Below are 25336 nucleotides of genomic sequence, written 5' to 3'. Positions count from 1 at the left end.
CCCACCCACACAAAGGGACACTATGCAGCTGTATAAAAGAATGAAAAAATGCTTTATGTATCGATATAAAACATCTGAGCTATATTAATGAATAAAGCAAGATGCAGAACAGTATAAATAACATGTTTTAATTTGTGCAAAAAGCTTGTATTTGTGTATGTGTTTGCATATGCCTAGAATCTTTGTGGAGGAGACCCCAAAATACACACAACCTTGACAGCCCCTTAGGAGGGACCTGAATGGCTGTGGGGACCAGAATGAAGGGAAACTTCACCACAAATGCTTGCACATCTTTTTATTTTTTTAACAGATGGGTTTATCTATCCAAAAAATAAAAATAACATTAAAATAGTAAGTAAATACATAGATAAAGGGAGGTGCACCACTGCTCCTTGGACCTTATACAGCTCAAGTGTGGAATGGGTGGACAGGCTCCTGGTGGCTGACCAGATCCTGACTCGATCATGATTCCTCCAGTGTGGTCTCCACCCTACTGAACAGGCTCCCGCAGGTCTATGTCCTTGCCCATGAAAGGAGGTCTCTCTTCCTTTAGCAGGATCAGAATCTGTTGCATTTCCCTTTATGTTCACTCACAAAAGCTGCCATCACCTCTGTCAGAAGGAAGGTCCCATGGCACCTTCACCCACATGTAAGGAATCTCAAGCAATTCCCTTCTTCCTGAGAGGTTGTACTGAAAGCACTCATCCCCTTCCAAGAGACATCTGAGTCATGCATACAACTCATGCATATGCTTGTACACACACTTGAACAAACATATACACACATGAATGGAAGTCCAAGCTGTTCTTTCCTGAATGAGTTGCTACCACCCCACTCCCCTAATACATGAATCTGTCCAACAGCCTGAGGACCTGCACAGTAGGTCTAACCAATGTCTTACTTCTTGCAGGAGAGGCCACTCGAGGGGGAAGGAGCTGCTACTGGGGCTGGGCAGCACTGGGACCAGCTTCACTCATCATGTCCTTGTACTGCCGCTTGAAGAAGCCAAGCTGCGGAGGCAGAGACAAAGGGAGTAATGACCAGCAAAGCCAGGGAAGTGGTGAAGGCCATGCAAACCAGGAGGGGAGACAGAGAGATCAGGAGGCAGAATGAAAAATGTGGCAGACTCTAAAGAGACCTGGGGGAAATGGGGCAGGGAAAGAGAGGCATTAATGTTACAGACAGGAAAGATAGAAAAGGAAAAAAAATACAGAAGGAGCAGGGAAAATTAATACCTATATAGTGGTCATTCTATACCAGGGAGCATTCTAAGTGTATCACATATATTGGGTTCATACCCAATTACCTTCACAAAATGGTATTGACGCTCATTTCATAGCTGAGGAAACGGACTCTGTGACTTGGTGGGAGTCAAAGCCAGTAATGAGCTTCTGAGTAAGAAGCAGTGAGGGAGAGGGGAGCAGACAGGAAGAGGGGGTACCTTGTACAGTCCAGCAGTGATGAGGGCCAGAAGCACCAACCCGCCCACTGAACTGCCCACTATAAGTGGTAAAGGGCTGTGCACTTCAGTTGGCTCCACTTTGGTTTCTGTCTGTGGCAGAGGGAGAGAGGGTAATGATGAACTTCAGATTTCTAGGGGTTCCCCCGTCAGAACCTGTGCACTCCCTGAACCCAACGACTAGCCCCTCCCTGTGCCCTGACTCCCCCTTTTTTTTTTAAAGATTTTATTTCTTTCTTTGACAGAGAGAGAGAGATCACAAGTAAACAGCGCAGCAGGCAGAGGGTGAGGGGGAAGGAAGCAGGTTCCCTGCCAAGCAGAGAGCCCGATGTGGGGCTCGATCCCAGGACCCTGAGATCATGGCCTGAGCTGAAGGCAGAGGCTTAACCCACTGAGCCACCCGGTGCCCCTCACTCCTCCTCCCTTGTCTCACTCTATGGCTTTACCTAGAGATTGCCACAAGCCCAGCCTCCCCTTCTCCGTCCCATAGTCCCTCTGGGTCAGAGGAAAATACCTGGGCCCTCAGAAATGCCTCCTGTCCTGGAAGCATGGCAAACTTCGAATCATTAAACAAGACCTCTGCTGTGCTCACAATCTGAAGGTAGTTTGTTGAAGTCTGTGGGGGAGAAAGGATGGGAGTTGGACCTGTGGGCCCCTGAAGTATCGTGTCTGTGCCCAGCTGAGCCTTGGCCCTCACGTACCTTGATATACCAGTCAAATGAGAGGTTGCCTTGGAGGGTGATATTGACCTTTTCCTGGATGCCAAAGGTCAGGATGTCACACTGGATTCTCTGGCAGACAGCGATGGAACAGTTCTGGGGCGAGAGCAGAGGGCAGGAATGACTCAGCTGGGTACAGAAAATACCCATGCACCCAGCGCACACTGGTGGCAGATGGTACTCAGCACTAATAAAGGAACAGTGCTGAGTCTGCACGTGTCCCTAAAGCTGGTTAGGGTTGTTCTTACCACCACTGGAGTCTTCTTAAGCTCCACCAGGAAATCAGAGAGAGGGGGTTCCCACTCCTTGCTGTGGCAAGTGCTGGAAAGGTTCTAAGGAAAGAGAGACAGTGTGAGAAAGGCAGAAAATGAGGGCTCCTGGGTCCACCATCAAGGAGACTGAAATGGCCAAGGTCCAGGAGAGGGTCAAAATGGCTCCAAAAAAAAAAAAAAAAAAAGTCTCCAAAATCAAACAACAACAAACAAACAAACAAACAAAACCCCAGAGATTTTAGGAAAGACCAGGGCTGTGGTGGTGGGAGTTGGGTCACTCCTCAAGCCCAGCTAGACTTACCTTGGAAAAGGTGACTTGAAGCTTGTCCCACACAGTGACCTGGTTCAGCTTGGTAGGCACCCAGAAGACCACGCTGATGGGGAGGCTCCTTTGCCCCAAGTTGTTCAACTGCACAGTAGGAGGAGGGTGGTGGGTATCAGCACTCTGCCTTTCCGCGCCCACCAGCACCCAGAGTCGGCCTCCCGACCCCTGACAGCCCCGTACACCGAAGAGGCCTCGCAGTCCCGAGAAGCCTGCCTCCTGATGCTTTCTGGGAGTCAGAAGAGGGTAGGGGTTAAACACAGATTTGAAAGCCAGACAGGCTGGTACGAAGCAGTGGCTCTTCCACGACTAGGGCTGAGACCGTGGCTGTGTTCTGTTAACCTCTCTGAGCCTCATTTGTTCCATCTACGAACTGGAGATAATGACAGTCCCTGATTCAAAGAATCATTGTAATGATAGAATGAGGGGTGTGTGTGTGTGTGTGTGTGTGTGTACGCCTGCGCACGCAGTCCTGGGTGTGTACAGAATGAAAGTGAGCCTGCAACAGAGCCCAGCACGTAGTAAGCATCTAATGCGTGTCTCCTGCCACGATTTCCCATTATCACTTGCCCGTCACACTGATTTCCCTCCCTGCTTCCTTCTCAGCTACCCACCTCATACTTGTGCTCTATAATGCGGCTGGTCTTCTCTGCAGCTGCGAAGCTGAGATATTTAGTGGAGACCTCATGGCTGATGGGAGAAAGAAGAAAGTAAAGGAGGTGTCAGGACTTCAAATGTGTCCTGAGAAGAGGTGTTGGGCTAAGTGTGTTAGGGAATAAACAGACATAAGGGTGAGGCTGTCCTGAGAGGCTGCCAGCGGGATGGTGTATGGGCCAGAGACGTCGACACACAGAATGTGCTAGCTTGGGCCGTGCACACACATGCACACACACATGCACACACACATGCACAAATACACACCCATGCTCACAGATGCTAGACACACACACGTGCGCACACACAAATACACCATGGGCCATGTTTGGCCCAGTGGTAAAGGCAGGGCTAAAGCCCTAGAAGCCAGCACCTGATGACTACCACGAAGACAGTGTATTTCACAGGCAGCTCCAGCCGGAATTCGGTTTTGTTGGTCCTAGTCGTGTTGTTCTCACTGAGGGAAACAGAGAGCTTTCTTGTGTATCCTTTTCACGAAATTATGATCTCTGTAAGGGCAGGAGCCACAGGTCTTATCCATGCTGTCACACCAGCAGCGCTGAGTACAGCGCCTGGTACATGGTGGGCGCTCAGTTGGTATTTACTGAACGAATGAGTGAATGGATGAGCTGAAGGGAGAACCAGTGGGGAGAGGGCAGTGGTCCACACTGGGGAGGGGTTTGGGACCTCAAAGTGGGGAAGCTGAGCCCAGCCACCTGGTCACATTGGCCTTGAGGAGTAGTCTGTTTCCCAAGGAAGCATCAGATTCCACACCAAATGTGAGAGTAAAGGTGACCTGGAGGTAGAGAAAACACAGGTTGTTTCCTGTCTTGCTAATTTTGGCCATTCTAACCGAAGGTGATATCTCAATGTGGTTTTAATTTGAATCTCCCTGAGGGCTAATGAAAAAAAAAGAAAAACAAATCGCTTGGGGGAAAAAATGAAATCTTGCCAGTTTCAATGACATGGATGGAACTAGAGGGTATTTATGCTAAGCAAAATAAGTCAATCAGAGAAAGACAATCATTATATGATCTCTCTGATATGAGGAATTTGAGAGGCAGGGGTGGGGGTTTGTGGGGGGAAGGGAGGGAAAAGTGAAACAAGATGGGACCAGGAAGGGAGAAAACCTAAGAGATTCTTAATCTCGGGAAACAAACTGAGGGCTGCTGGCAGCGGGGAGGGATAGGGCGGCTGGTGATGGACACTGGGGAGGGTCTGTGCTACGGTGAGTGCTGTGAATTCTGTAAGACTGCTGATTCACAGACCCGTACCCCTGGGACAAATAATACAGTACATGTTAATTTTTAAAATGTGGTGCATCCATATACACCATGGAGTATTATGCCTCCATCAGGAAGAACGAATACCCAACTTTTGTAGCAACATGGATGGGACTGGAAGAGATGATGCTGAGTGAAATAAGTCAAGCAGAGAGAGTCAATTATCATATGGTTTCACTTATTTGTGGAGCATAACAAATAGCATGGAGGACAAGGGGTGTTAGAGAGGAGAAGGGAGTTGGAGGAAATTGGAAGGGGAGGTGAACCATGAGAGACTATGGACTCTGAAAAACAATCTGAGGGTTTTGAAGGGGCGGAGGGGGGTGGGAGGTTGGGGTACCAGTTGGTGGGTGTTAGAGAGGGCACGGCTTGCACGGAGCACTGGGTGTGGTGCATAAACAATGAATTCTGTCACGCTGAAAATAAATTTTTAAAAATGTGGTGCATCCATATATCAGACTGCTATCCAGCCATAAAAAGAAATGAAGTATTGATACATGCTGCAAACATGGATGATCCTTGAAAACATGGCCACATACTGTATATACCCATTTACACGAAATGTCCAGGATAGGTGAATCTAGACACCGAAAACAAAGTACTGGCTGCCTAGAGCTTGGAGAAATGACCGGACTGGAGCTGATGGCTAAGGAGAGCAGGGTATTTTCTTGAGGTAAAAAAAAATTCTAAAATCGGTATTAACTCTGTGAACACACTAAAAGCCATTGAACTGTGTGCCTGAAATGGGTGAATTCAATTCTATCTCAATAAAACTATCTTTCAAAATAAGAGTCAAAAAGAGAGAGAGAAGAATTCAGGAGAAAACAAAAGGGAAAAAGGGAGGAGGACGGCAGCCTGACCTCTGAGGAGTTTGGGAAGATGGGGTGGTTTATGCCGCAGCTGCTGTTCTTCAAGCCTTCAGGCCCATGGGTGGAGTCCTCAGCCTCACAAATCAGGCGCCAACGTCTCCATGAGAGCTGCTTCTGGAAGACAAGGGAGACAGAGGGAGTGATGTCAAGCACCCACTGTAGAGACAGGGAAAATAAAGTCAAACAGAGCCTGAGAAGGATTTGGTTACCTGGGTCACCGACACCCTCCGATAGGACAAGCCAGGTGGGTAGAAGATGGTGACCTGAGTTCTGTAGGAGTCCTCACCCTGGTTTCTCACAGTCAATGTCACGTTGAAGTCTCGGAGAGCACCCACCACCAGGGTGTCCAGGCTGTGGGAAGAATAAGCCAGGCCATGAGATGCTGAGGGCTTCCATGTGGCAAGTCTGCCTTGGTGGGAAGGAGGCACAGATGCTTGGAGAGAGAAGACAGTGAATGGGGCAGCCACACAAACACCTCTGAAGCAGCTGCTCTGTGCCAGGCTCCCTTACAGGCCTGGAGAAGAACAAAGCACCAGTTGTGGTGCAGATTTGCAGGTAGCAGTGAGGAAAAGAAACTCACCCCATAACAGTGAAGGTGATGCTGAGGTCATCATGGCAGATTCTGTCACTGCCACAATTCTGCTCAAAGGGAAACTACCAAAAAAAAAAAAAAAAAGAGAGAGAGAGAGAGAATATGATGAAAGGAAAGAATGAAATGATGTGAAATGAAACAATAAAACAAATTATTGAAATAAAATTACATGAAATGAAATAAAATGTGCTTCAGTGATCTTGGCCTCTGGTCCCTTCCATGCTCCTGCAGGACCACAAGTTGAGGACTCACCAAAGCTGTGAAGTGTCTCTGAGCATCCACAGCCAGCAATGGCTGGAGGTTCTTGAATGAGGGCAAAGGCTTCCCCACCAGAGAGAAGTTGAAGTGCAGGATGATGGGGGTCACTGAGTCCTCTACACAATACTGAGAGATAACAGGGGTTTAAGGGTCTGCCTTCCTCAGCTTCCCAAGCCCACCCCATGCTCGAAGGACCCAGAAGTGTGGCCATCTCTTGCTCACCACTAACAGTAGCTTTAGGCTTTCACATTCTTGATTCAGAGTCAAGATCCTTGTCTGTCTGCGTGTGCTGTTCTTTGTCTCATCAAAGACAACTCGGGGATGTGGGAGACTTGGGTCCAGAGCCAGGTCATACGTAACGATACTCTGGATCTCTCCTGAGGAGGGCAGGGCAGCATGGTGGTGAGGAGGCCAGCTTTGGAGTCAAACAAGCATGAGTTTAAGGTTCATATCTATTGCTCTCCAACCATATAACTTTTGGCATGTTATATGACCTCTTTGAATCTCCATTCCTTATTTTTAATTTGAGAATAATAATTGTACCTTCTTCATGGTGAAAATTAAATGAAATAGTGTCCATAAAGCATTTAGCACAATGCCTGCTACATAGGAAGTGCTCAATAAATGGCAGTTATTCTGTTACATCCTAAAATATTAAGTATATTTTCCTGGAAATTCTCAACTTTTTTCTTTACTTTGGTCTTCAGAAGTTTGTGCTTTGGTATGGTACAATATATAATGTCTTATACATTGGTATAATATACTATGGTATGGTTTCCTTTATATTTATCCTTCTTTGATTTGGCAGAGAATCTTGATGTCTTTCATCAGTTTTAGAAAATGTGTTACCACTATTTTGTTGCTTCTTATTCTCTCTCTTTCTTCTGTTTGGAATTCCAATTATATATTTATTAAATTTTTCACTGTGTTCCATATGTCTTGTGATTTCTCTCTGTATTTTTCATCCTTTTTTCTCTCCATGTGTTACTCGAAATATTTTCAGTTGATTTATTTTCCAGTTCACCAATTCTCTGTTCTGCTTCTAACCTATTAAATGTATTTATTGAGCTCTTAATTTCAGTCTCTGTATTTTTCAGTGCTAGATTTCCATTTTAATCTATTTTATGAATTCCAGGTCTTTTCTAAACTTCACCACTTCCTCTTTTTTCTTGAAGATATTCACTGTAGTTATTTTTAAATTCCTAATAACTAATTCCTGAATCACCTATCAGTCTATTTCTATTATCTACTGTTTCTCTTGGTTGCTGGTATGAATAGACATTGTTCCAATAGAAAGACCAAGTTGCTTACCAACCTCTCTCTCACATTTCTGTCTCCCCAGCACTGGAGAGTTCAACTTCTACTCAACTCTTTAGCTGCTATCTTCTACTGAGTTTCTTAGAGTCCTGACCTAGACATACATGGCTTAAGAATTCAGCCAATGACTTGAGAGGAATTTATACTGCACCTTCTATGCAATTCTCTACTCTCCAACATTTTGCTCTCAGTGTCTTGCCATGCTGGCTGCCCGAAACTGACTGCTATCTCCTCAGCCCAGTAAGATTACTGCTAGAAACCTAATTTTATTTCCTTCCCATTTCTCCCTAGTAGCACCATTACTATTCCTCCATACCAAGCACAATGCTACTTTTTCAGAATAGAGATAAGGAGAAAGTCAAGTTAGTTGTGAAAAAATGCATGTTTGAATGTTTTGTGAATTTGTGTTTAGCTTCATCGACCCAAACTCCCATTTAAATGAGTCATCTCTTGAGCTTAAAAAAAATCCTGGTTAGTTCACAGGAGTGGGGCCATGGCTTCTCTGGAGAACTGAGAGAGTAAGGGAGTACTGCATACTCACTTTTTGGTGAGGTTTGCTGGGGCTCTCCACCCAGCCAGAGAAGTCCCTTTTCACTCCAGCCAAGCTTATAAAAGCCTGCCAAAACCTGTCTGGAAGTTTGCTCTAAACTGACAGAGGCTGGGAAGACTGGAGTGGCCCACCCATCAATGTCTCTAGTCATTTAACCCTTTCAGACTTACCTACCCAACCTCACCTACTCTTAGTCGGTCCCGTGTGTTCTTGCGAACATGGAGGCAAACTCTGACCTCTCCAGCAGTCTGGCCTTTCTCCACCTTTTCATGACATTCAAACACATTTCTTGCCAATTCCTTGGGTGTGAACTCCATGGTCACCTCAAGACGCAGCACAGGCTGGGATCTATAGGGACACCAGAGGGCCATCAGGGGCCTTCATGCAATAAAGCCATTTCTTAAAGAGAAGATATTTGGTGTGCTCTAAAAGAAGTTCTCACCTGAGCAGCATCACATGGCCTTGGGCCCCTATAGCCAGGTCTACTAGTCCATCCATTGTGAGGTCCTGGCCCCCACTTAGTGACTGACCAAAATACTGGAGCCTGGGGGAGACCTGGGAGCCTTGAATCCTCTGAGGGTAGAAAGGGGGAGAGAAAGGGAGTGGGAAAGAATAGGAAAGTGTGTGATTCAATTGCCCAGAGTGACCCCAGGACGTATTGTCTGGGCTCCACTTCGGTCACATCTCCTACAGCTTCTCAAGGAAATTAAGGCATTATTCAGCTTTAGACCACAGCCTTGAGATGACACCCAAAATTTCTATCAATTACCCAGGTTTTCCAAGAAAAACAAAGTTTTACAGGAAAGACATGACACAGCATGCTATTTGACTAAGCTGAATCTTTTCACATGGTCAGGATAATGCAAACACTGAATACTGATCTTACCAAAATTCTCATCTAAGGAGTGGAGCAAGAGGGCGAAAGGTCAGAGGTGGCAAGCTTTCTGAAAGCAAGGTCAATCCTCACCTCCCATAATGGAAGTCAACGTTAAAACAATAATGAAGAAGCAACAAAATCATCATGTCATTGAGAATTATGGAGAATCATTGAAAGAGCTGCAAGAAGTTTCAAGCAAAGAGAAAATAAAGAGGAAGTTACTGTGTGAGTGTGGTGATTGTCATTTTCCATAATGAAACTTTAAGAATAATTTTAACTCTTCAATCTATGTGCAAGAATAACACTGCAACATTAAAGAGGGCATGTGATGAGCACTGGGTGTGAAGCGCAGCTGGTGAATTATTGAACACTAAATCGGAAACTAGTGATGCAGTATATGCTGACTAACTAAATTTAAATTTAAAAAAACACTCTACAAATAACAGCCAAAAAAATTTAAAGGAAATTTTAAAAGTGATTTTTGTCATGCATTTAATACCACTGAATTGCACACCTGAAAAATGGTTAAGATGGTAAATTTTATGTCATGTATATTTTACCTCGGTTTTTTAACAAGTTATTTTTTCAACTAAAACGAAGGATGAGGAAGGATGAGTTCCTGGGAATGTGCTAAATCTCAATCGAGATGGTGCTTACTCAGCTTCACTGATATGTAAAAATTCATCACTTAAGATGTGTGTGTTTACTGAATGCACATTATGCCTCGAAGTTTTTTGAGAAAAATTTATGGTATTCTGTTGGGAGGAAGTTTTGTTTTGTAATTAAGTATAATGTAAAATTAAGTAGTTGGGAGAGCCACAGCATGCTTACTTATCCAAACACTAACCACCCTCCTCCCTAACCATAGAGAAAAAGCAAGACAAAACACAAACTGTGGAACAGGATAGGATAAGTAGAACAGCAGAAAAGGACAGAATGATCTTTTTTGAAGATAAAGTAAAACTAGAGCCTTCACACCCCATATACACAGAGAAGCAACAGGAGTGAGTGAAAAAAGGTCTAATTATAAGAGTCACACAATGGTGGAAAGAGGCTCCATGATGCAGCGAGAAGGAAGGCAGTGGTTCTTAGCCCTGGCAGCAACTAACAAATGCTGGAGTGGGTTTAGCATGTAAGTGATGAATCACTGAATTCTATTCCTGAGACCAATATTGCACTATATGTTAACTAACTAGAATTTAAATAAAATTTTAAAGACACAATTAATAATAAAGATATAAAACTTTTAATAAATAAGTAATTTAATAAATAAATAAAATGCTGGAGCCTACATGGTATACTATTCTATTTATATGAAGTTCTAGAGTAAGTAAAACTAATCTATGGTGGAAAATAATCAGAACAGTGGTTTCCTTTCGAAGAGAGCAGTGTCCGAAATTGACTGGATAATGGCAGGAGAGAACTTCCTGGAGTGGTAATTATGTTCTATGTCTTGATAGGAATGTGGGTTACACAGATGTATGCATTTGTCAAAATCATTGAATGGCAAAGGATTTGTGCATCTCCTGTCTGTAAATGTTATCTTAAAAACAACAGTCAGTAAATATTGAATTCTAATTAGTGATATTCTAACTAGATATATTTAACTAGAATATCCAACTAGATATTCTAACTAGTGAATTCTAGTTAACTGCTTAAGTAGTTAAGGGCATTGTAACATACTTGGAAATGCATTAAAAAACAGGATAGACTCATGGATGGATAGAAATAGAGTGAATCAAAGACTGGATGTGAGGAAAATTGGAAGGGGAGGTGAACCATGAGAGACTATGGACTCTGAAAAACAATCTGAGGGGTTTGAAGTGGCGGGGGGTGGGAGGTTGGGGTACCAGGTGGTGGGTATTATAGAGGGCACGGCTTGCATGGAGCACTGGGTGTGGTGAAAAAATAATGAATACTGTTTTGCTGAAAATAAATTTAAAAATTTTTAAAAAACAACGAATACTGTTACGCTGAAAAATTAAAAAAAGAAATTTTAAAAAAAGGATGTGTGATAACATAAGTGGTCAATGTTAACTGTAGATTCTAGGTTGTAAATATATGGGTGTTCTTATACAGTTCCTTCAACTTTGCTGTAAATTTGAAAATTTTCTAAATAAGATGCTGGAAATTTCTATTGATACCTGGGGCACCAACTCCAGACTAATTAAATTAGAACCCACACTAGCAGGGCCTAAGCATCTGTGTTTTTTTAAATCCTTCAGGTTATTTCATTATCTTGACAAGATCGAACCTCTGGCATGAGAGATCTGGCAGGTGCTATGGAGGGACTGGAAGGAAAAACACTTAAGAAAAATGTGAAGCTGGAAAAAAGCCAGAGACCCAAGGGTGGAAGCACAGTGGGTGTGAAGGCGGTGACAGGAAGGAACCAGACTGTGGGAGTCCCTCTCAATAGTGGACTCCATCGAGCAGGTAACAGGGAGGTATTTCAGAGGAAACCAGTTGTGGCAACCAAAATTTCAAGTGACCAACTACCAAGATGGGCTACATAATTTGCAGGATCCAGTACCTAAATAAATAAATAAAAGTGCAGAACACCTTGCTCAAAAATCAATAACTTCAAGAAAGCAAGAGCAGAGCATTAAACGAAGAGCAAGATCCTTCTTACTTTCAGTACTAAAAGTAGGACAGATCTGAGCAAAACAGGACTATCGGTCTCCCTACCAAGACTGACTGAGATTCAGAAGAAAACAATGCCTACATCCCAACACTTCCAGCTGGTCAGGTACAACCTCTGAGCTTTAATCTCCTCATCTAATCGATAAAGTGGGAGTGGTGATGTCCCATGCGCCTCCTATAGTTGTGGCAAGAATTTCCATAAAATGTGTTATTACTTTTGAAGGTTCTGAACAGTAGTATTGGGAGAATTGATCTGGCAGCCATGGGGATGCTGAATGAGAAAGGAACAGATCAACAAAGAGGCTACTGACATAATGGGGACAGTGACCCGACCTTACCTGGCTATGGGACAGACTGATGCCCAGTCCTGAGGTTCCATGAAATAGGTAGACAGCACCCTCGTTCTCCTGCTCTCCTGGGGCCCCGATGGCCACGTCTGTCAGCTTGTCCCCATTCACATCCCCCAGCACCGTCATGGCTGCCCCAAAGCGGCCCCAGGGATGGCCCAGCTCCCCGCGGAGAATAGCCCCACACTGCCACTTAGTCCTCTGTTGAATAAAAAGAATGTCAAGTCCCAACACAGGCAACTCCTCAACTCCACACCCAGGTCACACCCAGCCCAGGCTCAGGAGCCACTTACCCCCCGAGGCAAGGGGCACACAGACACCTGGCCTCCCCTTGTCTGCTCATAGTAATGGGGGGCCCCGATGAGGACCAGGTCCGAGTTGCCATCTTTGTCAATATCCACAGAGCAGAGAGAGGACCCAAAGTAGGAGCCAATCTGAAAGAGATGAGCCCAGGATCACATCTCTTGCCACCAAAGTCAATGTGTGAGTGTTTTCTCCCTGTGAGGAAAAAATCATACCAGCTGGGGAAAGGACTTGGAAGCAGATGTTATTTTCGTTATGATTCAAATTCTCATTTGAATGCACTGCCAGCTAGAGGAAAATATTAGAGAGGTCATGGGAAGAGGCTGAGTATTGACCAACAAGGGTGTTCCAGGGAGATGGTCAGTACAGCAAGGAAGAAGTTGAATTAGAAACTACACAGAAAAGCCTAGGAGAGAATACAGAATATCTTCAATGTTGACAGTCTGGCTAGTAAGGAATCAACTAGCTTAAGTTAAAAATAACTTGCTACAGGATTTTTTTTTTTGCATGGTATTGAGCAGTATTGTCTATCTTTTAAAATAATTTTTAAAGTATGTTTCCAAAAAACAAAAATATGTTCAATCTGTAGAATTCACCCACAAGACTCACCCATTTAGTCATTCATTCATTCATTCATTCATTCATTTACAAAGTTTTGCTCTTTGCTGAGCATGAGACTGGGTAGTGGAAACACAGTGCTTTCCTGGGCTCTCCATGGAACAGGAGACAAACAGGGAGATGTATTTAGCAATTTCAAAATGGGGCAAGTTCCAGGAAGGAAAAGTGCAGGGGATGTCAAGACATGAGTCAATATATCTGATTTCTGCACCACACACCATTGATGAAGGCCTCACTCATTGCCCAATAAAGGCATTTAAGCTTTCACCTAAAGTCAGTAGGATTTTTTTGTCTTTAGGTCAAGTTGATTAGGGAGTAATTTACATACAATAAAATTCAGCCTCTTTAGTACAGTTTTGTAAGTTTTGACAAATGCATGAAGTAATGTAACCAGCACCAATGATCAAGATATAAGTTTCATCACTCCCAAAATATCCATGTCCCAATGTAACCAACCTGTTCCCTCCAACACCAACCCTGGCAACCACTGACCTGTTTTCTGTCCCTAAAGTTTTTCCTTTTCCAAAATGTTGTATGAATGGAATTATGTAGTATGTAGCCTTTCATCCAGAGTAATGCCTTTAAGACCCAGTCAGGTTGTTACATATATAAGTAGTCCATTCCTTTTTATCTCCAATATTTCTGATATTCCATTATATGGATGTACCACAGTTTGTTTATTCATTCCCCAGTTGAGTGACACTTGGACTGTTTCTCGTTGTTAGCAATTATGAATAGAGCCACTGGAAGCATTCACATACAGGTTTTCATGTGAACATCTGTTATTGTTTTTCCTAAGTAAATACCTCAAAGTGAGATTGCCGGTATGGTAACAGCTTATTAAACTTTGTAAGACATTGACAAATTGTTTCCAAAGTAGGCATGACATTTTTCATTCAGGCAGAAATGTATGAGGATTTTAGTTGTTGCACATCCTTGCCAGGACTTGATATTGCCAGTTTACTACCTTCTGTTAATTATTCTCATAGCTATGTGATAGTATCTAATAGTCATGCTAATTTGCCTTTTTGTAATGATTCATGACATGGAGGATGTTTTCATGTGCTTACTTGCCATCTCTGTATCTTCTTTGTTGAAGTGTCTGTTAAAATATTTAGCTTACTGGGATGCCTGGGTGGCTCAGTCAGTTAAGCGTCTGCCTTCTGCTCAGATCATGATCCCAGGGTCCTGGGATCAAGTTCCACATCGGGTTCCTTTCTCAATGGGGAGCCTGCTTCTCCCCCTTCATTTTCTGCTTCCCCTGCTTGTGCTCTCTCTTACTCTCTGACAAATAAATAAAATCTTTAAAAAAATATTTAGCTTGTGCTCACTTTGGCAGCACATATACTAAAAAAAAAAACTTAGCTTACTTCTTTATTGGATTGTTTAATTTCTTAGTGTTGAGTTTTTGAGAATCTTTTATATATTCTGGATATAAGTCTTTTGTCAGCTACATAATTTAAAAAAGAAGGAAAATTGGCAAATATTTTCTCCCAATCTGTAGCTTGTCTGTTCATTCTCTTAAGTGTATCTTTCTTTTTTTTAAATTATGTTATGTTAGTCACCATAAAATGCATCATAAATTTTGATGCAGTGGTCCAAGATTCATTGTTTATGTACCACACCCAGTGCTCCATGCAATATGTGCCCTCCTTAATACCCAAAACCAGGTTCACCCACCCCCCCATTCCCCTCCCCCTCTAAAATGCTCAGTTTGTTTCTCAGAGTCCACAGTCTCTCATGCCTTGTCTCCCCTTCCAATTTCCCCCAATTCACTTTTCCTTTCCTTCTCCTAATATCCTCCATGTTACTCCTTATGCTCCACAAGTGAAACCATATGATAATGGACTCTCTCTGCTTGACTTATTTCACTCAGCATAATCTCCAGCCCATCCGTGTTGATAGAAAAGTTGGGTGTTCATCCTCTCTGATGGAGGTGTAATATTCCATTGTATATGTGGACCACATCTTCTTTATCCTTTCGTCTATTGAAGGGCATCTTCACTCTTTCCACAGTTTGGCGACTGTGGCCATTGCTGCTATAAACATTGGGGTACAGATGGCCCTTCTTTTCTCTACATCTGTCTCTTTGAGGTAAATACCCAGTAGTGCAATTGCAGGGTCATAGGGTAGCTCGATTTTGAATTTCTTAAGGAATCTCCACACTGTTTTCTGAAGTGGCTGCACCAACTTGCATTCCCACCAACAGTGTAAGAGGGTTCCCCTTTCTCCACACCCTCTCCAACATTTGTTGTTTCCTTCATTGTTTATCTTTGCCATTCTAACTGGTGTCAGGTGGTATCTCAATGTGGTTTTGATTTTATTTTCCCTGATGGCTAATGACGAACATTTTTTCATGTGTCTCCTAGCTATTTGTATGTCTTCACTGGACAGCTATGTATGGAAGAATGAAACTCGACCATTCTCTTACACCATAAACAAAGTAACTCAAAATGGATGAAAGACTCCAACGTGAGACAGGAATCCATCAAAATCCTAGAGGAGAACATAGGCAGTAACCTCAGCCACAGCAACTTCGAGACATGTCTCCATAAGGGGAACCCTCTTACACTGTTGGTGGGAATGCAAGTTGGTGCAGCCACTTTGGAGAACAGTGTGGAGATTCCTCAAGAAATTAAAAATAGAACTTCCCTATGGCCCTGCAATTGCACTACTGGGTATTTACCCCAAAGATACAGATGTAGTGAAAAGAAGGGCCATCTGTACCCCAATGTTCATAGCATCAATGGCCACAATCACCAAACTGTGGAAAGAGTGAAGATGCCCTTCAACAGACGAAAGGATAAAGAAGGTATGCTGGGGGGGAGGGGGGTTGGGAGAAGGGGGGTAGGGTTATGGACATTGGGGAGGGTATGTGCTTTTGGGTAAATTGGAAGGGGAGATGAACCATGAGAGACTATGGACTCTGAAAAACAATCTGAGGGGTTTGAAGTGGCGGGGGGGGTGGGAGGTTGGGGTACCAGGTGGTGGGTATTATAGAGGGCACAGCTTGCATGGAGCACTGGGTGTGGTGAAAAAATAATGAATACTGTTTTTCTGAAAATAAATAAATTGGAAAAAAAATTTAAAAAAAAAAAAGAAGGTATGGTCCATATATACAATGGAATATTACGGAGCCATCAGAAAGGATGAATACCCACCCAACTTTTGTATCAACGTGGATGGGACTGGAGATTATTCTGAATGAGATCAGTCAAGCAGAGACAGTCAATTATCCTATGGTTTCACTTGCAGAGCATAAGGAATAACACGGAGAACATTAGGAAAAGGAAAGGAAAAGTGAATTGGGGGAAATCAGACGGGGAGACAAAGCATGAGAGACTGTGGACTCTGAGAAACAAACTGAGGGTTTTGGGAGGGAGAGGGTGGAGGGATGGTGAGCCTGTGGTGGGTATTAAGGAGGACGCGGATCGCATGGGGCACTGGGGTGGTGCATAAACAATGAGTCTTTGTTCACACTGAACACTGAAAAATTAAAATTTTAAAAAATTTAAAAAGAGTCATTTGTGGTTTGTCTCCCTCTGGTTTCATCTTATTTTATTTTATTTTATATTATTTTCCCTTTTTGTTCTGTTCTTTTTCATCCTTTCTTTATAAAAGTGAATATTCTTGTTTTATTTCCAATTTTGGGGGGGAGTTCTATTTTTTAGTGTGATGTTAGCTGGACTTTTTTTAGGTTTCGTTTATTTATTATTGAGGGAGAGAGAGAGAATGTGTGTGTGTGAGCATGAGTAGGTGGGGGGGGCAGAGGGAGAGGAAGGACCAGACTCTCTGCTCAGCAGGGAGCCTGAAGTGGGGATCAATCCCAGGACTCTGAGATCATACCCTGAGCTGGAGGCAGATGCTTAACAAACTGAGCCACTGAGGTTCCCTTGGACTTTTTTTTAATAAGAGTTCTTTTTCAGGTTAAGTAAGTTCTTTGAGTTCCAAGTTTGCTGAAAGCTAAATATCACAAATGTTGTATTTTGTCAAATCCTTTATCTGCATCTATTAAGGTTATTGTGTTTTTTTCTTCTCTAGTCTGTTATGGTGAGTTTCATTGACTGCTCTTTTTTTCAGAATAGTCCTTTTTAATTTAGATAAAGTTTACATAACATAAAATTCACCATTTCAAAGTAAAAAGTTCAGTTGTCTTTAGTATATAAAGAATGTTTATGTTGTTATGTTGATATGTAACTATCTCCACTAATTCCAGAACATTTTCATCACCCCAGAAAAAAACTCTGTATCTATTAGAAGTAAATCCAATTCCTTCTTTCCTCTATTCCTGGCAACTATTAATCTACTCTCCAGTTCTATGGATTTGTCTAATCTGGACATTTCAGGCAGATAAAATCATACAATATGTGGCCTTTTGTTACTGGTTATTTTCACTTAGCATAAAGTTTTCAAGTTTTATCCATGTGACATGTATTAACAGTTCATCTTTCTTATGACTAAACAGTATTTCATTGTAAAGATACACCACATTTTGTTTACCTCTTCATAAGCTGATGAACTTTAGTTTCTTTCCACTTTTTGACTGTTATGAACAATGGTGCTATGTACATTGATTTTTTTTATTTGAAACATTCCCACCAACAATGTATGAAGGCTCCAGTTTTTCCACATCCTCACCAATACTTGTTATTTTTCATTTCTTTAAATAGCCATTCTAGTAGTATCTCTATTGTGGTTTGGGGTTTTTTTTAATATTTTATTTATTTATTTATTTGGGAGAAAGAGAGAGAGCACACAAGCAAGGGGGTAGCAGAGGGAAAGGGAGAAGCAGGCTCCCCACTGATCAGGGAACCCCATGTGGGGCTTGATCCCAGGACTCTGGGATCATGACCCAAGTCAAAGGCAGACACTTAACCAACTAAGCCACCCATTTGCCCCTCTATTGTGGTTTTGATTTGCATTTCCCTAATAACTAATAATGTTGAACTTCTTTTCATGTGCCTATTGGCCATTTGTATATCCCCTTTTAGAGAAATTTCTATTCAAATCCTATGCCCATTTTTCAATTTCATCATCTCTTTTTTATTGTTGAGCTGTAAGAGTTCTTTACATATTTTAAATACCAAATCTTTATCAGATATATGATTTTATAAACTGTTTTTTCTGTTCTTTTCATTTTGATAGTGTCCTTTGATGCTTAAAAGTTTTCCATTGGATGAAGTCAAATTTATCTATTTTTTCTTTGGTGATTTGTGCTTCTGGTGTTATAGCTAAGAAATCACTGCCAAAGTAGACATAACAGACATTTCTCCAAAGAAGACACACAAATGGCCAACAGACACATGAAAAATGCTCTACATCACTGGGCATCAGGGAAATACAAATCAAAACCACAATAGACACCACTTCACACCAGTCAAACTGGTTAAATTGAACAACTCAGGAAACAATAGATGTTAGCAAGGATGTGAAGAGAAACCCTCTTACACTTGGTGAGAATGCAAACTGGTGCATCCATGGTAGAAAACAGTAGGGAGGTTCCTCAAAAAGTGAAAAATAGAGCTACCCTACACCCAGCAACTGCACTAGTCAGTATTTATCCAAAGTATACAAACATTATGATTTGAATGGGCACATGAACCCCAAGGTTTATAACACCAATTTCCACAGTAGCCAAAATATGGAAAGAGACCAGATGTCTCGTGACGGATGAATGGATGAAGATGTACTGTGGAATATTACTCAGCCATCAAAAAGAATGAACTCTTACCATTTGGAATGACATGGATGCAAGTAGAGGGTATTATGCTAAGTGAAATAAGTCAGAAAAAGACAAATACCATATGGTTTCACTGATATGTGGAATTTGTGAAACAAAACAGATAAACATGGGGGGAGGAAGGGGAAAATAAAGATGAAATCAGAGAGGGAGGCAAGCTATAGAGATGCTGAACTTGAGGAAACAGACTGAGAGTCGCTGGCAGGGAGGTGGGAGGTGGGGATGGGGCAACTGGGTGATGGACATTAAGGAGGGCACTTGATGTAATGAGCACTGGGTATTATATGCAACAGACAAATCACTAATTCTACCCCTGAAACTAATAATACACTCTATGTTAATTAATTGACTTTAAATTTTTTAAAATCCAGAAAAGTGGAAAAAGATCACTGCCAAATCTAAGGTTACAAAAATTAATGTGATTCCTCCTAAGAGGTTTATAGCTTTATTTCTTGCCTTTGGGTTTTTATCTATTTTGAGTTAATTTTTGTATATCATGAGGCAGGGGATATCCAAATGGCCCAGAACCATTTGTTGAAAGATTACTTTTCCCCATTAAATGAACTTGGTACCTTTGTCAAAAATCAATTGGTTGCAGACATATAGGTTTATTTCTGGACTGTCGGTTCCCTTCCATCGATCTGTAGGCCCATCCTTTTTCTGGTACCATCTTAATTACTGTAGATCGGCAGTAAGTTTTAAAATTGAAAATTCTTCTCTTTCAAGATTATTTTGGCTATTCTGTGTCCTTTGCATTTCCATATGAATTTTAGAATCAGCTTGCCCATTTCTCAGCACTACTGAACAAGCCTTGATTCCTGGATAAACCACATTTGATCATGATGTATTATCCTTTTTATAAGTACTATTTGTATAGACTTAAAATTTTATTAAATATTGCTCTGTAGTCAACAAAGAGTTTTAAACTGCAGATTGATATAAACAGTTTCTCATTTGGAAAGTTCACCCTCCCTCTATGGATTAGAGGGAGACAACATGAGACTATGAGAGACCAGCAAGGCTACAGCTAGGTCCACAGGAAAAATGATGATGGCCTGGACCAGGTTGATTTCAGTAGAAATGGAGGGAGTGGATAGATTTGAGATTGATCTTTTTCTTGCCCTTGTTCCCAGTGTATTCACCCACACTCCCTCAACCCCAACATACACACCCTGAACTCTCTCTTGCTCTCTCCCTTCTTTGGTGCTTTATTTCCCCATTCTTCACTTCTCTAGTTCTTCCACCTTAACTATCACTTTCTCCAGGAAACCTTCCCCAATACTCTTGTGTGGATGCCCCTCCCATTTGCTCTTATAACACCCAGACTGTCCCAGTTTAAGTATTTATCACCACTGACTATAATTTGCATGTGTAATACCTGTGTGTGGTGAAGGATTTCACTAGCTATCCTTCTCCATGTGATCTTGGACTACACAAACAAAACAGAAAAATAGCATCACATCCACAGTTGGCTTCCTGGAATTCCCCTACACATTCTCCCCCACCCCATTCTCTGCCACTCCCACTCTTATGCCATCAACAGTCAACTTGTGTGGATAAAACCTATGAAAAGAGCATTTGAAGAATTTGAGTAATCGCAAAGAATTATGAAAAACAGACTAAATTGGTTTCATCCACATATGATGCATTAATTACTGGTGAACCAGTGATGAAAATTAAAGGAATACACACAGAACTACGGACACAACGTCATGAGCACAGAACTATTTCAGGAATTTGCAAGGATAATTGATAACTAGAAATTTTTGCCTCTCATACCACATAAGATACTCCACATAAGATGAAATCACACTGCTCTTGCAGGAGTGATACTCAAAAATTCAAACTCCTGGGGCTGCTCAGACACTGAGCAGGGGCTTAGCTGAAGTATGTCTGAACTCCTCCTCTGAGGTGGCCTGTCTGACCTCATAGTTGCTGGATCATGGGGAAGTTCAAAGAGTGTTAGGGAAGTGCTCTGCACTTACCTGGCTGCCCTTGATAACACCACTGTTCTCCCAGGTACCAGCACTCTCTCTGAACATCACCACCAGGCCAGTGTGCTGATATCGAGGTGCACCAAGAACCAGGTTTTGTACCCTGCTCCTCAAGATGACTTCAGCAGCATAACCTGAAGATGGTGATCTGGAGAAGGTAAGTGTTTCCCTCACAGACCCTGCTCCCTCTGAGAGACCTATCCCTTGAGTAGGGGCAATGCAGTAGCCCCAAGCTTAGTAGGTTGAGATAACTGGACCCTGCACTATATTCCCCTTTGTTAACATAATTAAATTGAAATTTTGAAATTTCTGTCCTTACAGTTATTCCAAGGGTCCAAAAAGAGCCAATGATATATATGTTAATTGAATTAGGCCATATCCTGACCCCTTCTTAAAGTTACCCTGCCCTTTCCACTTACCCAAGTAAGCATCATTCATGTCTGAATCTACCCTGGTTGTGTTGATGAAGGTAAATTTATCCTTTGACACATGGAGAAAGGCTCCACCAGCCCAGTCAAAGCTCCCCACAGCACCTAGCAAGAGACCATTCTGGGAAACAGGGTAGAACAAGATTGAGCAGCCTGCAACTTCAGTTCAATCTTTATCAAAATTCCAATAACATTTTTCACAGAAATAGAACAAACAATCCTAAAATTTTTGGAACCACAAAAGACCCCAAATATCCAAAGCAATTTGGTGCAGCAACTGTGGACAACATAATGGAGGTTCCTCAAAAATTTTAAAATAGAATTACCAAATTATCCAACAATCCTACTTCTGAGTATTTATCCAAAGGAAATGAAAACCCTAAATCAAGAGATATCCCACGTTCATGAAGCATTATTTACAATAGCCAAAACACAGGGACCCCTGGGTAGTTCATTCAGTTGGGCATTCAACTCTTGATTTCAGCTCAGGTCATGGTCTTGAGGTTGTGGGACTGAGACCCATGTTTGGCTCCATGCTCAGCATGGAATTCACTTGAGATTCTCTCCCTCTGGCTCTGCCCCTCCCCCCACTCACACTCACTCACTCTCTCTTTCAAAATAAAATCTTGAAAAAAAAATTTAAAAAAACAATAGCCAAGGATGTGGAGAAAGGGGAACCCTCTTACACTGTTGTTGGGAATGCAAGTTGGTGTAGCCACTTTGGAAAACAGTGTGGAGATTCCTCAAAAATTTAAAAATAGAGCTTCCCTATGACCCTGCAATTGCACTACTGGGTATTTACCCCAAAGACACAGATGTAGGGAAAAGAAGGGCCATCTGTACCACAATGTTCATAGCATCAATGGTCACAATCCCCAAACTGTGGAAAAAGTGAAGATGCTCTTCAACAGATGAATGGATAAAGAAGATGTGGTCCATATATACAATGGAATAATACTCAGCCATCAGAAAGGATGAATACCCAATTTTTGTTGCAACACAGACGGGACTGGAGATTATGCTGAGTGAAATAAGTCAAGCAGAGAGAGTCAATTATCATATGGTTTCACTTGTGGAGCATAAGGAATAACATGGAGGATATTAGGAGAAGGAAAGGAAAAGTGAATTGGGGGAAATTGGAGGGGGAGACAAGGCATGAGAGACTGTGGACTCTGAGAAACAAACTGACAGTTTTGGAAGGGAGGGGAATGGGGGATGGGTGAGACTGGTGGTGGGTGTTAAGAAGGGCACGTATTGCATGGAGCACTGGGTGTGGTGCATAACAATGAATCTTGGAACACTGAAAAATTTTTAAAATTTAAAATTTAAAAATAAAATAATCTAACTATCCATCAAGGCATGAATAAAGAAAATGTGATATATAATACAATGGAATATTATTTGACCATAAAAAAGAAAATCCTGCCATTTGTGACAATACATATGTACCCACCTTGAAGGCATTATGCTAAGCAAAATAAGTCAGAGAGAGACAAGTAGGGTATGATCTCCCTTATATGTGGAATCTAAAGACAAAACGAAACTGAATTATATAAATGCAGAGAAGAGATTGGGGGTTTCAAAAGGCAATGAGTTGCGAGGGTAGGCAAAATGGGTGATGGTGGTCAAAAGGTACAAATTTCCAGTTATTAAATAAATAAATGCAGGGATGCAATATAAAGTATACTGAGTATAGTTAGCTAAATTGTAATGTATATTTGAAATTGCTAATAAATCTTATTACCAAGAACCAGTCCCAAATGGAGGCTATAAAAATTAGAATGAATGAGACAGAAGAACAACTCAGTGATATAAAAGATAAAATGACAAAAAATAAGGAAACTGAAAAGAAGAGAGAAAGAGGGCACCTGGGTGGGTGGTTAAGCATCTGCCTTCAGCTCACATCATGATCTCAGAGTCCTGGGATCAATTCCCACATCAGGTTCCCTCAGGGAGCCTGCTTCTCCCTCTGCCTGCTGCTCCCCCTGCTTGTACTCTCACTCTCTCTCTCTGTCTGTCAAATAAATAAATAAAATCTTCTAAAAAGAGAGAAAGAAAACTACTGAACAATAAAGGCATACTTAAATAGAACTCAGCAGTTCCATAAAGTAAAGTAACAGCTTGATAGTATATCCCAGAAGATGAGGAGCAAGGGAGAGGGACGGAAGGCTTATCTGAACAAATTATAGCTGAGAACTTCCCTAATCTGAAGAAGGAAACAGGCATTCAAGTCCATAAAAGAAGGAAACAGGGATTCAAGTCCAAAAAAGTCCACAAAAATAGGTCAACACATCAGCATATGATAATGAATTTTTCAAATTTCAGAGATAAACAGAAAATCCTGAAAGCACCTTGGGACAAGAGGTCCCTAACCTCCAAGGGTAGACACATAAGGCTGTCAGCAGACATGCCCATAGAGACAGGGCAGGCCAAAAAGAACTGGCATGATATATTCAATGTGCTAAATGGGAAAAACATGCAGCCAAGAATACTTTATCCAGCAAGGCTGTCATTCAGAATGAAAGGAGAAATAAAGAATTTCAGTACATAGTCTCTCATGATTCACCTCCCCTTCCAATTTATCCCAACTCCCTTCTCCTCTCCATCTCCCCATGTCCTCCATGCTTTTTGTTATGCTCCACAAATAAGTGAAACCATATGAAAATTGACTCTCTCTGCTTGACTTATTTCACTCAGCATATCTCTTCCAGTACCGTCCATGTTGCTACAAAAGTTGGGTATTCATCCTTTCTGATGGAGGCATAATACTCCATAGTGTATATGGACCACATTTTCCTTATCCTCTGAAAAACAATCTGAGGGGTTTGAAGTGGCGGGGGGGGTGGGAGGTTGGGGTACCAGGTGGTGGGTATTAGAGAGGGCATGGATTGCATGGAGCACTGGGTGTGGTGAAAAAATAATGAAAACTGTTATGCTGAAAATAAATTAATTAATTTTTTAAAATGAAAAAAAAAGAATTTCAGTACAAACAAAAACTAAATGAATCTGTGAACACTAAACTAACCCTGCAAGAAATATTAAAGGGGATCTTTTGATGAAGAGAGATCCCAATGGTTACAAAGACCAGAAAGGAACAGAGACAATCTACAGAAATAGCAACTTTACAGATAATACAATAGCACTAAATTCGTATCTTTCTTTTTTTTATTTTCAGCATAACAGTATTCATTGTTTTTTGTTGTTTTTTAATTTATTTTTTATTTTCAGCATAACAGTATTCATTGTTTTTGTACCACACCCAGTGCTCCATGCAATCCATGCCCTCTATAATACCCACCATATCAAAAAATGGGCAGAAGATATGAACAGACACTTCTCCAATCAAGACATACAAATGGCTATCAGACACATGAAAAAATGTTCATCATCATTAGCCCTCAGGGAGATTCAAATTAAAACCACATTGAGATATCACCTTACACCAGTTAGAAGGGCCAAAATTAACAAAACAGGAAACAACATGTGTTGGAAGGGATGTGGAGAAAGGGGAACCCTCTTCCACTGTTGGTGGGAATGCAAGTTGGTGCAGCCTCTTTGGAGAACAGTGTGGAGAGTCCTCAAGAAATTAAAAATAGAACTTCCCTATGACCCTGCAATTGCACTCCTGGGTATTTACCCCAAAGATACAGAAGTCGTGAAAAGAAGGTCCATCTGTACCCCAATGTTTATAGCAGCAATGGCCACGGTCGCCAAACTGTGGAAAGAACCAAGATGCCCTTCAACAGATGAATGAATAAGGAAGATATGGTCCATATATACTATGGAGTATTATGCCTCCATCAGAAGGGATGAATACCCAACTTTTGTAGCAACATGGATGGGACTGGAAGAGATTATGCTGAGTGAAATAAGTCAAGCAGAGAGAGTCAATTGTCATATGGTTTCACTTATTTGTGGAGCATAACAAATAGCATGGAGGACAAGGGGTGTTAGAGAGGAGAAGGGAGTTGGGGGAAATTGGAAGGGGAGGTGAACCATGAGAGACTATGGACTCTGAAAAACAATCTGAGGGGTTTGAAGGGGCGGGAGGGTGGAAGGTTGGAGGAACCAGGTGGTGGGTATTATGGAGGGCA

General features: G+C 41.9%; 1 protein-coding gene across 3 annotated transcripts in view; it reads right to left on the bottom strand.

The window, feature by feature from the left end:
- Nucleotides 1–280: 280 nt before the first annotated feature.
- The window catches only part of ITGAM (integrin subunit alpha M), a 44207-nt gene continuing 19151 nt past the window's right edge, over nucleotides 281–25336 (bottom strand). The window contains exons 11-31 of one of the 3 annotated variants that reach the window (XM_044233314.1): nucleotides 21234–21363; nucleotides 20806–20948; nucleotides 12453–12593; nucleotides 12151–12360; nucleotides 8738–8868; nucleotides 8480–8643; nucleotides 6651–6805; nucleotides 6423–6554; nucleotides 6159–6232; nucleotides 5788–5929; nucleotides 5570–5692; nucleotides 4143–4222; nucleotides 3800–3883; nucleotides 3387–3462; nucleotides 2752–2859; nucleotides 2427–2510; nucleotides 2161–2274; nucleotides 1974–2075; nucleotides 1442–1552; nucleotides 902–1010; nucleotides 281–611 (exon numbers count right to left, since the gene is read on the bottom strand). In XM_044233314.1, the coding sequence (XP_044089249.1) occupies nucleotides 939–1010; nucleotides 1442–1552; nucleotides 1974–2075; nucleotides 2161–2274; nucleotides 2427–2510; nucleotides 2752–2859; nucleotides 3387–3462; nucleotides 3800–3883; nucleotides 4143–4222; nucleotides 5570–5692; nucleotides 5788–5929; nucleotides 6159–6232; nucleotides 6423–6554; nucleotides 6651–6805; nucleotides 8480–8643; nucleotides 8738–8868; nucleotides 12151–12360; nucleotides 12453–12593; nucleotides 20806–20948; nucleotides 21234–21363 (2376 nt within the window). In that variant the 3' untranslated portion in view covers nucleotides 281–611; nucleotides 902–938. Of the gene's footprint in view, nucleotides 1011–1441; nucleotides 1553–1973; nucleotides 2076–2160; nucleotides 2275–2426; nucleotides 2511–2751; nucleotides 2860–3386; nucleotides 3463–3799; nucleotides 3884–4142; nucleotides 4223–5569; nucleotides 5693–5787; nucleotides 5930–6158; nucleotides 6233–6422; nucleotides 6555–6650; nucleotides 6806–8479; nucleotides 8644–8737; nucleotides 8869–12150; nucleotides 12361–12452; nucleotides 12594–20805; nucleotides 20949–21233; nucleotides 21364–25336 lie in introns of all 3 variants that reach the window. The other 2 variants (XM_044233313.1, XM_044233315.1) reach the window with 2 other exon arrangements.

Source organism: Neovison vison, chromosome 14 (assembly GCF_020171115.1).
Source record: "Neovison vison isolate M4711 chromosome 14, ASM_NN_V1, whole genome shotgun sequence".
NCBI classification, from domain to species: domain Eukaryota; kingdom Metazoa; phylum Chordata; class Mammalia; order Carnivora; family Mustelidae; genus Neogale; species Neogale vison.
The sequence above is the reverse complement of the archived record's forward strand: the minus strand, read 5'-3'. Positions and strand labels throughout refer to the sequence as shown.